General features: G+C 46.1%; 1 protein-coding gene and 1 non-coding gene across 4 annotated transcripts; both read left to right on the top strand.

The window, feature by feature from the left end:
* The first annotated feature begins 1745 nt into the window (after positions 1-1745).
* On the top strand, positions 1746-12944 carry LOC104968478 (serum amyloid A protein). 3 transcript variants are annotated; one of them, XM_024987426.2, is made up of 5 exons: positions 1746-1875; positions 9401-9646; positions 10219-10310; positions 12133-12271; positions 12661-12944. In XM_024987426.2, the coding sequence occupies exons 2-5, from the start codon at positions 9624-9626 to the stop codon at positions 12824-12826; spliced, it is 420 nt and encodes a 139-aa protein (XP_024843194.1). In that variant the 5' UTR covers positions 1746-1875; positions 9401-9623; the 3' UTR covers positions 12827-12944. The 3 variants fall into 3 exon arrangements, with proteins under 3 accessions (XP_024843194.1, XP_024843195.1, XP_005226798.5); XM_024987427.2 differs by lacking the exon at positions 9401-9646; XM_005226741.5 differs by lacking the exons at positions 1746-1875; positions 9401-9646 and adding an exon at positions 9657-9814.
* On the top strand, positions 1987-2058 carry TRNAC-GCA (transfer RNA cysteine (anticodon GCA)). Its single transcript has one exon. It is a non-coding gene; the product is annotated as a tRNA-Cys (tRNA).
* Positions 12945-14417: the final 1473 nt, after the last annotated feature.

Here is a 14417-nt window from a genome sequence, read left to right as displayed (position 1 = left end):
CATGGACGGAGGAGCCTGGCAGTGTATAGTCCACGAGGTAGCAGAGTTGGACATAACTTGGTGAATAAACAACAACAACTACTATATATAAAATAAACAACAAGGTCCTACTGTATAGCACAGGGAACCATATTCAATATCCCATAATAAACCATAATGGAAAAGAATACAAAAAAGATTGTATATATATGCATAAAAAAATATACATATGTATATAACAGAATCATGTTGCTATATACCAGAAATTAATGCAATATTGTAAATCAACTCTACTTCAATAAAAACAACAACATCAAAATTTCCCCTCCCCAAATGAGTTCTTGATTTCACCAGTACTGCACAATTCCATAAGAGATTTGGGGTTTTGAATTGTCAGTAACTCAGTACTCCCTTTTGCAAGTGTTTAAAAAGAAAGAAAATAAAGTATCTTAAAACACAATCAGAGCCTTTTTTGTACGTTGTATGAAGAGACAGCATCAGTTGCTGACTCTCAGCGTGGCCTGTTGCTGATGGTGGGCTGGTGACATAATCCCAGCATGTTCCTCAATACCTATCCTTTATCTTGACCCATTCCATCAGTTAGAGACCAGGAGGCTTCAGAAGAGCAATAGCCTCAACCAGCAGCAGCCTTTGGGGGAAGAGACTCAGAATTAAGTACAGACAGGTTCGAATGGGAAGTTCCTGGTGCCTGGAAAAAGCAGATTCTATGCTAGTAGGAACGTGTTCTCTCTTCATGAGAGTTTGTGGGCTTGGCAAGAAGGGACGCACACCAAACAGAATTAGGAGTCCATATCCTTAATTAAATCGGTGGTCTTTTTACATGTGTAATGGTGAGCTTGCTAAGCAGAAGAAACAGGAAGAAAATAATTTCCCCCATCTTCCCTACTGCAGTAATGGAGAGCCCGCTGGCTGGAGGAAATAAAGGGGCAGTTTCCTCTAGCAGCTGAGCTATTCTTCATTTTATGAATTTTAAGGCAGACAGGATGGGAATGAGTAATGAAGTTAGCATCTGAGGACTGTTGTTCCTTGGGAGGAGATAATTTTATGGTGATTAGTGACACCTTGCCTTCCCTTTTCTTTCACTATACTTTTTGTACATAATCTTTCCCTTTTATTAATTGGAATCTAACTGATTTTATAATCAAATAAATAAGAGCTTTCTCTCTATGCATGTATAATCATTTCCCCCAATTACAAGTCTCATTTTCATGAAGGCATAGCCTGGATCTGGTTATTTCTTGTCCCCTCTCCCTGCAACATGTGCCCAACATCTAGCGTAGTGGCTGTTGCATTGAAGGTTGGATGAATGAATAAAAGAATGAACATGTCATTGTAGAAATTCTAAAAACCCAGAATAAGATGAACATTTACCACTACCTAGAAGCACAGATATTGTTTGATGTGCAAATTCCTAGGTTCTGTTTCACACTGAGAGAATGTCTTTTAACAAACATGGGATCATATTCTATTTCACTTTTTTCCCCTTAGATGTTAATTATGCTTCTCCAGGTCAGTAAACACTCTTCCACAGTATGAGTATCTGACAGAGTGGAAGTCATTCTAGGTGTGCCCAAATCCATGGCTTGGCTCTTAATGCTGTTTCCAAGCCCAGGTGGCTGGGTTTTAGGGTCTGTGATGGGAACTCTGTGTCACAATCTGTACTGGGAAGGTATACTGGTGTTTTGTAATGAGGCTTTCTATCAGAGATAAGCATGGGAAATGGAAAGGGCAAAGTTCTGGTTTCTGCTGTCTGAAGCTGAGGTCGCTGTGTCCAGTGGTGTTCTCCCAAACCAAATCATCCAGCCTGGAATTACTGTAACTTATCTTTCATATTTTTAAGAGGTACACCACTCCTCAGAAGAGAGCATTGCTCAGGTATGGGGGCAAGGGGCTGGAGTAGAAAGAGCATTGACCAAGGCATTGTGTGTATACTTGGTTTTGGTACTTGAGTGAGCCATTTATAGTCTCTAAAGCTTCTCTATGGCTTCCCTGGTGGCTCAGAGGATAAAGCGTCTGCCTGCAATGCAGGAGACCCAGGTTCGATCCCTGGGTTGGGAAGATCCCATGGAGAAGGAAATGGCAACCCACTCCAGTATTCTTGCCTGGAGAATCCCATGGACAGAGGATCCTGGCGGGCTACAGTCCACGGGGTCGCAAAGAGTTGGACATGACTGAGCAACTTCACACACACACACACACACACACATACACAAAGCTTCTCCATAGAAAGAAGTTTGGAAGTGGACTGTTTCATTTTTAAATAATTTATTGGAGGATAGGTGATTTACAACGTTGTGTTAGTTTCAGGTGTACGGTAAAGTGAATCAGTCACACATACATCCACTCTTTAAAAGATTCTTTCCCCATATAGGTCATTACAGAGTACTGAGGTGAGTTCCCTGTGTTACGTGTGTGTGTGTGTGTGTGCGAAGTACCTTGAGTCATGTCTGATGCTTTATGACCCCATGGACTGTAGCCCACTATGCTCCTCTGTCCATGGGATTCTCCAGACAAGAATACTGGAGTGCGTTGCTCTGCTCTCCTCCAGGGGATCTTCCTGACCCAAGGATCTAACCACGTCTCTTATGTCTCCTGCATTGGCAGGAGGGTTCTTTACCACGAGCGCCACCTGGCAAGCCCGTGCTATTAATAAGTCCTTATTAGTTATCCATTTCATATACAGTAGTGTTTATATGTCAGTCCCAGTCTCCCAATTTATCCCTCCCCACCTCTATCCCTGGGCTTCCCTAGTAGCTCAGCTGGTAAAGAATCTGCCTGCAGGACAGGAGACCCTATTTTGATTCCAAGGTCAGGAAGACCCCCTGGAGAAGGGACAGACTATCCACTCCAGTATTCTTGGGCTTCCCTGGTGGCTTAGACAGTAAAGAACCCACCTGCAACGTGGCAGACCTGGGTTCGATCCCTGGGTTGGAAAGATCCCCTGGGGTAGCAAATGGCAACCCACTCCAGTATTCTTGTCTGGAGAATCCCATGGACGGAGGAACCTGGTGGGCTACAGTCTGCGGGGTCACAGAGTCGGACACAACTGAGCGACTAAGCACGCATGCACCTCTACCCCGTGGTAACCATAAGTTTGTTTTCTACATCTGTAACTCTATTTCTGTTTTGTAGATAAGTTTATTTCTATGGAAGTGGATTTTTTCTTAATGAGTAAAGGAGAGACATTCCCAGGAGATCTGGTATACATGTGAGAAAGAATGAATTGACTGTGACTCTAAAAAAGATGAATTCATAGATAAACAAAGCACCCTTGTCCTAAGGAGAAAATTGGGATCCCCTTCCCAGTAATCAGAGATCTCAAAAGGTAGAAACACCTGGCCGATTAGACCTATGGACACCAAGCTTGAATACTGTGTGTCAGTTTGAAAGACCAGCTTCTTACTTATAAATGTTTCATGTGTTGGGAGTATACCTTACCTACCCTCACTGATCTCTGTTTTCTATCTTCCTCCTCTGTTGCTCCATTCTCTCTAGAACAATGGTCCCCCATCTTTTTGGCACCAGGGACCAGTTTCATGAAAGACAATTTTTCCGTGGACCAGGGCAGGGTGGTGGTGGTTTCAGGATAATTCAAGCGTATTACATTTATCATGCACTTTATTTCTATTTTTGTTACATCAGCTCCACCTCAGATGATGAGGCATTAGATCCCAGAGGATGGAGAACCCCTGCTCTAGAACTTCTGTTAATAGGAGGAGGGGGAGATCAGAAAGGCATCCCCATTGTTTCATTTTACAGTCCTTTTGCACTTTGGGGGATGGGAGGTGGTTTCCTATGAGCTCATAAGTATCTGCCTTCCATGGCACGGCACCTCCATCAGCCCAAAGCAATAAATGATCCTGGCCTGCTGTCACTGAACAGTTGTCTAAACTGCTATTTCCTTTACCCCTGTTCTCCCGTCCCTGTTTTCACATCACAAAAACTATGCGCTCCTTGAGCAAAGAGCCTCAGACCTCTTTACACTCTTCCTACCCTTCCTCTGAGCCCTGGGCAAGAAGGCTCTGTGGAGAGTACTCCCCTTTATTTTTGCCTGTTTCCTTTCCCCATTACAAAATCCTGAAACTTGCCTTCCCCATGTCGATTCTGCTTTATTGTCACCGTCTTCCATGGGGCACACCTCCTGCAATCCTGAACGATAGAATTGGAAAGAAGGGGCTCCATCCTTTTTTCTCCTTCACTGTCATTTCCACAGATTTTACTCCCCATGTACTTTGGAGTGTTTTCTCCTAAGTCCTAGTCTTTCCTACTCTCTCTCCAGCTTTACCAATGTTATCTACATAAGTGATTTCCAAAACAGGGAGATTTGACATAGGCATTCCTAAAGTCTACCCCAAACTTGCTGAATCAGAACCTTCAAGATTCTGGCCCAGGAATCTGCATACTTAAAATGCTCACAGGATGCTTCTGAAATAGACAATCCGATTAGCAATGTTTGGGGACAAAGTATGTCTCCATTATATTTGCTGCTATCAGCATGTTATCTCATGTTATCTCATGTTATCTCATGTCACTCACAATGCCCATTTCTACATATTTGCTGCCAATACTCTTTAAAAATTTTTTTATTTATTTTTAATTGATTGATGATTGGTTTGCAATATTGCTTTGATTTCTGTCATTCATCGACATGAATTAACCATAGGTGTACCTATGTCCCCCCCTCTTGAGTCTCCCTCCCACCTCCTGCCCATCCCCACCCCCTAGGTTATTACAGAGCCCCAGTTTGAGTTCCCTGAGTCACACAGCAAATTCCCATTGGCTATCTATTTACATATGTTGATGTATTTACTTCTATGCTACTCTCTCCATTTATCTCGCCCTCTCCCTCTTCTTCCCCACCCTTGTCCATAAGTCTGTTCTCCGTGTCTGAGTCTCCATTGCTGCTCTGTGAAGATTCATCAGTACCATCCTTCTAGATTCCATATATATGTGTCAATATATGATATTTGTTTTTTTCTTTCTGACTTACTTCACTCTGTATAATAGGCTCTAGGTTCATTCACCTCATTAGAACTGACTCAAATGCATTCCTTTTTATTGCTGCCAACACTCTTAATGACATTGATTGTACTGAACCTTCCCACATCCTGAAATCTAAGATCTTGCTCTAGCCAAAATCCCAATATGCAAATATCCGGGAGAAAGAATGTTCAGATGAAAAGAACCAAGCCCTTAGGGTGAAATGTGCGTGGAGGGCTTAAAGATTAAAAGACTAGTGTGGTGGACAGAGGGAAGCAAGTGAGAGGAGAGACCTAAGTCATGAGGTGTGAGTGAGACAGAGCAGAAAGCCATTGCAGGGCTTTGGCTTCAGCTGTGGGTGAAACCAAGATCCTCTTGAGCAGAGAGACACATGATTGGTCTTGTTTTTTAAGTCTGGTTGCTATATTGAGGAACAAGGGTGGAAATATGGAAGCCAGTTAGGGTTTCATCACAATAATCCAGTTGATCGTGCAGAATAATAGGATGAAGCTGGAGAGTGTTTGCTTTCTGGATATATATTTTGACAGTAAGTTCAGCCATTCAAATAGGCTGGGATTTCACTACATATACACAATGTCCATATTCATCTCTAAATGACTGATCCTATACCATGTGTATCTTTGTTTCAAAGCTGTTCCATTCTTCCTAACTTCCAAACTCCACCTTCACATGACCTCTACCAGTCTCCTCTTTCATAAACTCATTGATTTAGTCAATAAAAACAAACTTGTTATGGGTGTGGTGCTGCACTAAGTGTTAGAGATACAGCAGATGGCCAGGAAGGCAGACCTAGGTCCCTACCCCTAGGTTTTGTGCTCTGCTGCCAAACTCAGAAATGCAAATAGGCAGAGAGTGATGAGCGATGGGTAAAGGACAGGTGTTCCTGGTTTTCCTCAGTTCTCTGTCCTCCATCTCAAAATACATCTTCCTCATCCTCTCTCCTTTCCTTTCATTATCAGAGAAAGATCTGCTTCTACTACACCAGGGCAACCACATCCTTAGTGGTCCTAACGGAGTCTTGGATCTTGGCGTATATGTTATGCCCATCTTTCACTTTCAGTCACCCTCCCTTTTAATGCTCTCCCTCTATCCTTTAACCCTCCCTAATCTTTATTTTATTCTTTGATCATGCATGGGCAGAGCCTGATGGGCTGCCGTCTATGGGGTCACACAGAGTCGGACATGACTGAACTGACTTAGCAGCAGCAGCAGCAGCAGTGGGACCTTAGTTCCCCAACCAGAGATTGATCCCATGCTCCCCTGAAGTGGAAACACGGAGTCTTAACCCCTGGACCACCAGCAAGGCCCACTCCCTCATCTTCAAGTGATTCCTCCTTTGACATTTGCATGCATTAATTCATTCAGTAACTCAGCAAGTATTTAATGAGTGGTGATATCCCACTCCCCACTTACTTCAGGTCTGTACTTTGGCAACTGAATGTGCTCAGAGAAAAACACACAACCACGGTGACAAGTCTCACTTTCAATTCATGGTCATTAACCTCGAGCTGCCTTGCAATCCACTACACTTCCTAGCTCGTTCCCTGTGCCATCTCCTAGACGTCTCCTAGACCTCTATCCTGAACTTTCAATACCTCCTCCTCCATTCTCCTCTTAGTTGATGACTTTGCTCCCTATTTCACTGAAAAATGGAAGTGATTGGAAATAAACTTCCACAAGCTTCCACCACTGAACACACTGATCTACCTGCATTTATTCCCAGATACTTGGCTGTCTCTTCTGCATATAATGTGTGTGGTGTGTGTTCATATCACTATCTAAGGCCAAACTTGGATCCTGAAGAAAACAGTGACACCCATTTCCAATGAGTGATCAAGTCACATTAAATATTAATATCCATTCAAAAATTTTACTGCTAGCATAGTTTCGTATTATGAGGGTGATAGAAAGTGAAGGCAATATAAACAAACATCCATTTGACATGCCTGTGTGTGTTTCAATAATTGCATCATCTATAACTTCAGACCATTGTTTACAACCGTCTGTATACAGAATTTCCAGTGCAGGTAGAAAAGACTGTCACCCAGCTCCCTGAATTTGGACAGAGATGAATCTTAGATGTGTATTTTTTCTACTTATTCTGTCACCAACATTCCTGTATACTTGATTATGCAAAATTATTTATATAATCTTTAACAAATCTTTTAATTTTTACAATTTATAGGCATATTTGTCGCAATACACAAAGAAAACAGGATTCATGTCCAAGTTTCTAAAGTATTAGTGTAGATTTCGCACAAGACACCCACTAATGGGCTCTTTAATTTTTAAATAATTAGGCAATTGCTGTTTTGCCTTCTATTGTATAGGTATCCTTGATAGATTGTTAAACAGATTTTCAAATATTTCTGATATTATCTGTAAAAAATTAGCTATTTTTAGTTACTTTTTATTTATTTAAAAGATTAATATGTTTTCTCTTGTAAAATAATTAAGATACTTGATATTCAAAATTTTACTACCCCTGACCCTCCAAAAAACTACTGCTTTCCAACCAATACACTGTCAGGGATGGATTAGATTTAAATACTGAGAGATGTCACTATTTGTATTATATACATATTTACTGATTGCTGCTGCTGCTAAGTCGGTTTAGTCGTGTCCGACTCTGTGCGACCCCATGGACGGCAGCCCACCAGGCTCCCCCGTCCCTGGGATTCTCCAGGCAAGAACACTGGAGTGGGTTGCCATTTCCTTCTCCAATGCATGAAAGTGAAAAGTGAAAGTGAAGTCACTCAGTCGTGTCCGACTCTGTGCGATCCCATGGACGGCAGCCTACCAGTCTCCTCCGTCCGTGGGATTTTCCAGGTAAGAGTCCTGGAGTGGGGTGCCATTGCCTTCTCCGATTTACTGATTACTACAGTATAAACATTATGGGGCTAGGGACATTCAGCACATATAGGAACAACTCAGAAAGTACCTGTAAAATGAATAAAGTCATGAAAGAGTACCTGTTATTCACCAAAGAGCGTGATAAGCACTATAGGTATAAACATGATGAGACAGACATGGTTTCTGTTAATTTAAGTTTAAATTGGTCCTTGGAAGATGTTTTTAAAAATAGTCACATAAGGCAACTGGACTTTTAAATTGTTTGCGTTTCCTGTACTTTTTAATCTCCAAAAAAGAAGTCAGCTGTGTTGTCTTAACTGATGATTTGTTGCCCTGATAACAACATTATTATGGATGTCATTGACAATCTTTGGTCCTAAGTGGTATAAATACATATAAGAAATCTTTGTGAAGTCAAAAGAAATTCTTGGCATGTCTCTCTTCTCCCAGATGCTAGATTTTTTAATTCAAACCAAGTTTAAGACTCTGTCTTTCACTTACATTAGCAAACAATGACAAGATAACATTTAATTAAACAGGCAGAGAGTTGAGAGTCAAAAAAAGTAGTATTTGCTGGCCAGTTCAAAAAAACCCCTTGTGGCTAAGATGGTAAAGCAGCTGCCTGCAATGAGGGCGACCCAAGCTCGATCCCTGGGTTGGGAAGATCCCCTGGAGAAGGAAATGGCAACCCGCTCCAGAACTCTTGTCTGGAGAATCCCATGGACAGAGGAGCCTGGAAGGCTACAGTCCATGGGGTCGCAAAGCATCAGACACGACTGAGCGACTTCACTTTCACTTTCTTTCAAAACAATCCAGCAAAGAAAAAAAGAGTCAACTTCCTTTGGTTTCAGGTTTTGTTTGTTTGCTCTGTCTTTAGACAACATAGAACAATGTCAACTTGACTGAGCTACAGTCTCCAGAATTCTCTTTAGAGAATGTTTCTGGTAAGGATGAAGCACAAGCAACATTTTCTTTTGAGAGCTGAAGGCTCTGTTCATACACGTACAGGCCTCATCGGCCAGGACGACACTGCTGATATTTTTGACTCACAGTGACAAGAGGGCAGACAGTGACACCCCAAGCCCCAGCCAGGAAAATGCAGCAGACAAAGAGCTGTCCTCCACCAACCCCAGACAGGGAGCCTAGCCCTTCCCCAGTTGGGCTGCCATGTTCCGTAACCGCTGCTACCTCCCTCTGTGTCCTGTTATGGGCTTCTTAGAGATTACATACTAGCCCCTTGCACCAAACACTCTCACTCCCACTCCGAGGCATCTCCAGGATTGGCTTGGGGAAGCACAAACTCCTCTCTACCAGGATTGCCCCTATCTCGGATCCAGCTTAGATAATATACCTCTTGTCTTCGAGGCTGAGAGGGATTTCAATCGCCTTGGAGCCAAGAGCTCAGCACAGGCACTCAGGGTGGTGGAAGGAGCCCAGACCACCCATGCGATTTGGTGGGGCTGATCTGTCCGTTTTGAGGCTCAAGGGCTTTGGACATGAGCTCAAAGGGTTTAATTTCTGACACACCTTCTGTCTGGCTCATCAGGGACCATGCTGAGGGAATGACCAGGAAAATAACAAGGTCTAGGCTGGAAGAGCATCCTCTAATCACATACCTTCCAACCGCCAAGGGGCCTCCATCCTGGAGCTCCACACCCTTCATGTCCAGATGACCCTGCCTCAGCGCTTCTACCCCTGACAACAGATACCAGGCAGATCAGGCCTCCCTCATTTCCTCAGGCTTGCACAACCAGGGAAATGACCTGTGGATGAGGACAACCATCGGTGTCCAGTAAGTCACCCTTTGCAGATATGTAAGAGAAATGACCTGCAAGGACTTTCCCCGGGCACCAGTCCAGCTGTTCTCCTCACGCCCGACCTCCCAGGGATGGCTCAGTATAAATATAGCCACCACTCCACAGCAGGCAGGGACCAGCCGCTCTGATCCACTGGGGATCAGGTGAGAAACCACTTCAAGGAGCCATTTCTTTGAAAACATTTGCTTTAAAACATAACTCTTCTGATTTCTATTTCTCCAATACACGGTCAGTGCTGGCAGAGTGGCACAAGGGAAATGCTTTTTGATTACGACAGGCTGCTTTAGTAAGACACAGCTTGGACTCAACTGTCCTCTTCTTCCATCAAAGCCATCTGGGTGACCTCTTAGACAGTCTTGGGTTCAGGGCTGGTGGGTTCAGAATTGAGGGCCTGCGGCTGCGAGTAAGGTCCTATTGCAGTGTGTCCTAGTAGGACCACTGAGAGTCTAGTAGAGATGAACAGCCAGGCTCTCCTCAACATACAAACCCCAGGCGGAGGGGGTGCGAGGCTTGTCCGTGTCTCCCTGACCCTCTCCTCTCCTTTCAGCACAATGAAGCTCTTCACAGGCCTCATTCTCTGCTCCTTGGTGCTGGGAGTCCACAGCCAGTGGATGTCCTTCTTTGGTGAGGCTTATGAAGGTAAGGCCGATGGAGGGGCAATGGCATTCTTGGGCCTCTAGGCTTCACCCTAAACACCCCTGAGGGTTGGAGCTGCGGTCCTAGGAGGTGTTCCCCTATATGGTAGAATGTGCCAGGTGTTGGGGGAGCTTTTTTCAGAGAGTTTGAAAAGCACAGGATTTATGTCCATCAGGTACTAGAGAAAGAACGCGCATCATTCCAGCTGAAATAGCAGTTTGAGTGGAAGACACAAAAGAATTCTGAAATGGAACGAACTTTCCCTCAGACCAATTGCACGAAGTAGGGTGAAAGCGGTCCATCTGTTCTCCTCTCCTGTTTCCATCCCTGCCCCTCCCTCCCTCCCTTCCTCTCTTCCTTCCTTCCATTTCCTAGTTGGATAATTCAGAGACCTTCAGAACACCTTGTCGGTCCTTCCTATACTCAGTGACACCGTCCCTGCTTTAGTCTATTTCCTACCCTTTCCGAGCTGTTAAACTTACAAAAAATAAAGGTGTGTGTATGTGTGGGATGGGGGGGGCACCTAATATCATATGAAAGCCTCCACCAGGAACTCAGCCCTTTCACACAAATCAAGTGACCCACTCTCTTGCTCTGCCCAGGGCTGGGGAGTTTTCCAGGACACTAGCAGCACTAACTGGGCCAGGTCCACGAAGACAGGGGCAGTTCTGATCAAGCTGGGACAGTTGGTCACCTACTTACCTGCAGAAAACCTCCTTGAGGGGGCATCTTCCTCCACCGAAAGGGGAGAAAACCGAGGCTTAGAGCATCCGAGTCCATCGCCCAGGGACTGAGTGCCCATCAGCAGGTGGCAGGACAGAGGTGGGAACCCAGCTGTGTTTGAGGCCAAGGCTCTCACCAAGTAGACTTCTCCCAGCACCACTTCCTCAAGCTGGGGGCTGAGCAATCTTGGCTGCAGTTTGGAGTCACCTGGGGGGCCATGAAAACTATTGCTGCCTGAGACCAGCCCAGAGATGGGGAGGTGATTGGCTTGGGCTGTGAGGGCTCAGGGGACTTTCAGTGTCTCCCCAGATGATTGGAAAGTGCAGCCAGGCTGAGGAAAAGACCCACTGCCTCAAGCAGCCCACATCATCAGTACCGTCCACTGGAGAGTTCTCAGGATTCCGTTCACTCACCTAATAGGCAGGGGAATCAAGTCACAGTTGATCCTTTCTTGAGGCAGAAACACATTTCTTAGGTGTCAGAGCAGAGGAGCTGTATGTCTGCCCCTTTCTCAGAATCTGTCTCGCATGTCACCTCCTCACTCACCCACGTGCCCTGGAGCTTATCCTATGCAGCTTTCTCTACAACAGTGGTTCTGGACCCAGGGCAACTTTGTGTCCTGGGGACGTTTGGTGATGTTTGGGTGCATTTTTGGTTGTCACACTGGGGAATAGTTTGAGAGGTCAAGGATGCTGCTAGACATGTTATAATATCCAGGACAGCCCTGAACAGCAACAATGTACCTGGTCTCAAATTTCAATAGAATGCTGTTGAGGAATCCTGTCCTGTAATAACTCTCTCTGTCCTTAAACATATCAGGTAGAGCCCTCATTGACATGCAGCAGAGACAGCATCACAGGGGTCAGACAAACAGGTCCCACAACTGTAGCCCCTCCCCTACCCCACCCCAATGACTCTCATTCCAGTACCAGGAGCAGGCAACTGGGCATAAGGAATGCTCTTCTCATACGGCATCCGTGGTGCTATGACCACAGGCTGAAACCGAGTCAGTGGAAGATGTTTCATTCCTTGATTCTTCTGTAAGCTGTGTCACCGTTTTCTCTCCCCTGATAATCCTTGCTCCATATGCTTTGCTTTCCAGGGGCTAAAGACATGTGGAGAGCCTACTCTGACATGAGAGAAGCCAACTACAAGGATGCAGACAAATACTTCCACGCCCGCGGAAACTATGACGCTGCCCGAAGGGGACCGGGGGGTGCCTGGGCTGCTAAAGTGATCAGGTACCAGGGTCCCTGGGGATGCAGGGATGGGTGAGCAGAGCTTGGCTGCTTAGGACAACCTGGAGGGGCCAAGCCCTGGAGAACTTTCCTGTAGTCTGTGGGCCCTCCTTCTCTTACCCACCCTCCTGCTCTGTGCCCAGTGTGAGGTTTGAGGGGCTGAAGAGCAGAGCAACTTGGTGAGACAGGCGACTCTCCACCCCTTCTCTATGGGTGCTGTTCACTCAGCACAGGGCTGAGGTGGGCTGAGCCCAGGGAGCCTCAGGGTTGTAGCCCCTCTTTCCTTGGCTCCTCTCAGAGTCATTGATCCCTTGGAAAGAGGAGAGATGGGAGGGGTGAGGCTGTGGCTCATAGTCCTGGATTAATCCCCTCCCTGCCCTCCTCCTTTCCAGTGATGCCAGAGAAAATATTCAGAGATTCACAGACCCTCTGTTTAAGGGTACGACCAGTGGCCAGGGTCAGGAGGACTCGAGGGCCGACCAGGCTGCCAACGAATGGGGCCGGAGCGGCAAAGACCCCAACCACTTCAGACCTGCTGGCCTGCCTGACAAGTACTGAGCTGCCTCTCTCTCTGCTCAGGGGATGGTGAAGTGAGTCCCCAAGGGCAGGGATGCTGACCTAGAGAGTTCTCTGTCCTCAGAAGGCAGCAGATCTAATAAATGCTCAAGAGATGGAATACTGAGACTGTGTGTCATTCTTTGGTATAAGGACAGCCTGTTAGTTCCAGGACTGATGGCCGGACACCAACGTGAAGGCTGAGCCTGTGCTTGTGTGTTTGGTTCTGGGATAGAATCTCAGCATCATTCAGGACAGACGCCCTCTCCAGCCTTCCCTAATCAGACCCACTCCCTCCCCAGGCCCCTCTGGTTACACGGGGGCCATTTCCAGGCCCTTCTCAGTCAGTCCTTCTCACTCCCTGCAGTTGTGTCCTGTCCCCTTCTCTGTCCCCAAGTCTAGTCCCCAAAGTTTGTCATCAGAGCTCTCTGTGTGGGGTCAAGGGACACTGTCCTAGAAGGTGGGACTGTAGAATTCTCTTGGGACTAAGCTATGAGTCACACATCACTTCCCTCCAAACAGGGAAAGAGTGAGACAGAACTCTGTCTCCCCAGGAACTGAGACAGGTACCCAGAGGTACCCAATAAATGTTTGTGGAACTGAACATGTTGATGGAAGCTGGAGTCTTCGAGTCAGACTCGGGAAAAAGGCCTGCTGGCACCATATGGACAGTTAAAGCTCTGTGGAGGACAAGCCTGTGACCACAGGGCCCCAGGAATCCCTGGCGACCTGGACCCTGCCCTGTGCCCACGTGAGCCCGTTGAGCCCTGGGACTCTCAGGACCCCATTTCTCCTCCTGAGTAAGCCTGTGCTGGGAGAGCACTGGCCATCACGCTGCGCTCCTCAGTGGCCGGGGCCTGACTCTGGCACATGCCTGGGCAGCCCCATCCCCATTTCTTCCACCCCAGTCACTGTGTTGCTGCCTCAGGCCTCTCTGTGTCCCGACTCTCCACTGCCCAGCCGGTTGCATCCTGACCCAGGGATCTTATCCTGACCTTATCCCCAGGGATCTCTTCCCAAATCAAGAAGGCACATTTGCTTTGGGAAGACGAGTCCCATGACACCTGTCCTGGAAACTGCATCTTAGACTCCAATTATTTCTCATCAACACCAGAGCCTACCCCTGACTCAACTGTTAACTGGTCTCAGCTCATTTAACCTAAGAAATCATTCTCAGATGAGTTTCCCTTACCTTTATCCTCACTATATTTGGGTCAAACAAAATACTATTTTCACTTCTAGAGCGAATGTCAGCTATATGGATACACACTTCCAATGCAGTTTAAGAGAAGCCTCCTCAGAAGCACAGACCAATGGCGAGCCAAACTCTGGGATGTGGGAAGCTGAGGCATAGTAATTATAGAGGCCGTCATTTTCTTTCATTGTAAATGTTCTAACTCTGTGTGCGTTATTTGATTTACCACAAAGGCTTTGCAGGTCTCAGTTGAAGAAATGAGGCTTGGAGGTAAGTGATCTGGACTTGCTCCAGGTCACACCTGTAGTAGGTGAGCAGCCAGGACTGCAGGCTGGTGTGGCTGACTCCAGGAGAGCAGGGATGTGTTGTCAAGACCGAGAGGTTCAGAGGCGGGAACTC

Source organism: Bos taurus, chromosome 29 (assembly GCF_002263795.3).
Source record: "Bos taurus isolate L1 Dominette 01449 registration number 42190680 breed Hereford chromosome 29, ARS-UCD2.0, whole genome shotgun sequence".
NCBI lineage: Eukaryota > Metazoa > Chordata > Mammalia > Artiodactyla > Bovidae > Bos > Bos taurus.
The sequence above is the reverse complement of the archived record's forward strand: the minus strand, read 5'-3'. Positions and strand labels throughout refer to the sequence as shown.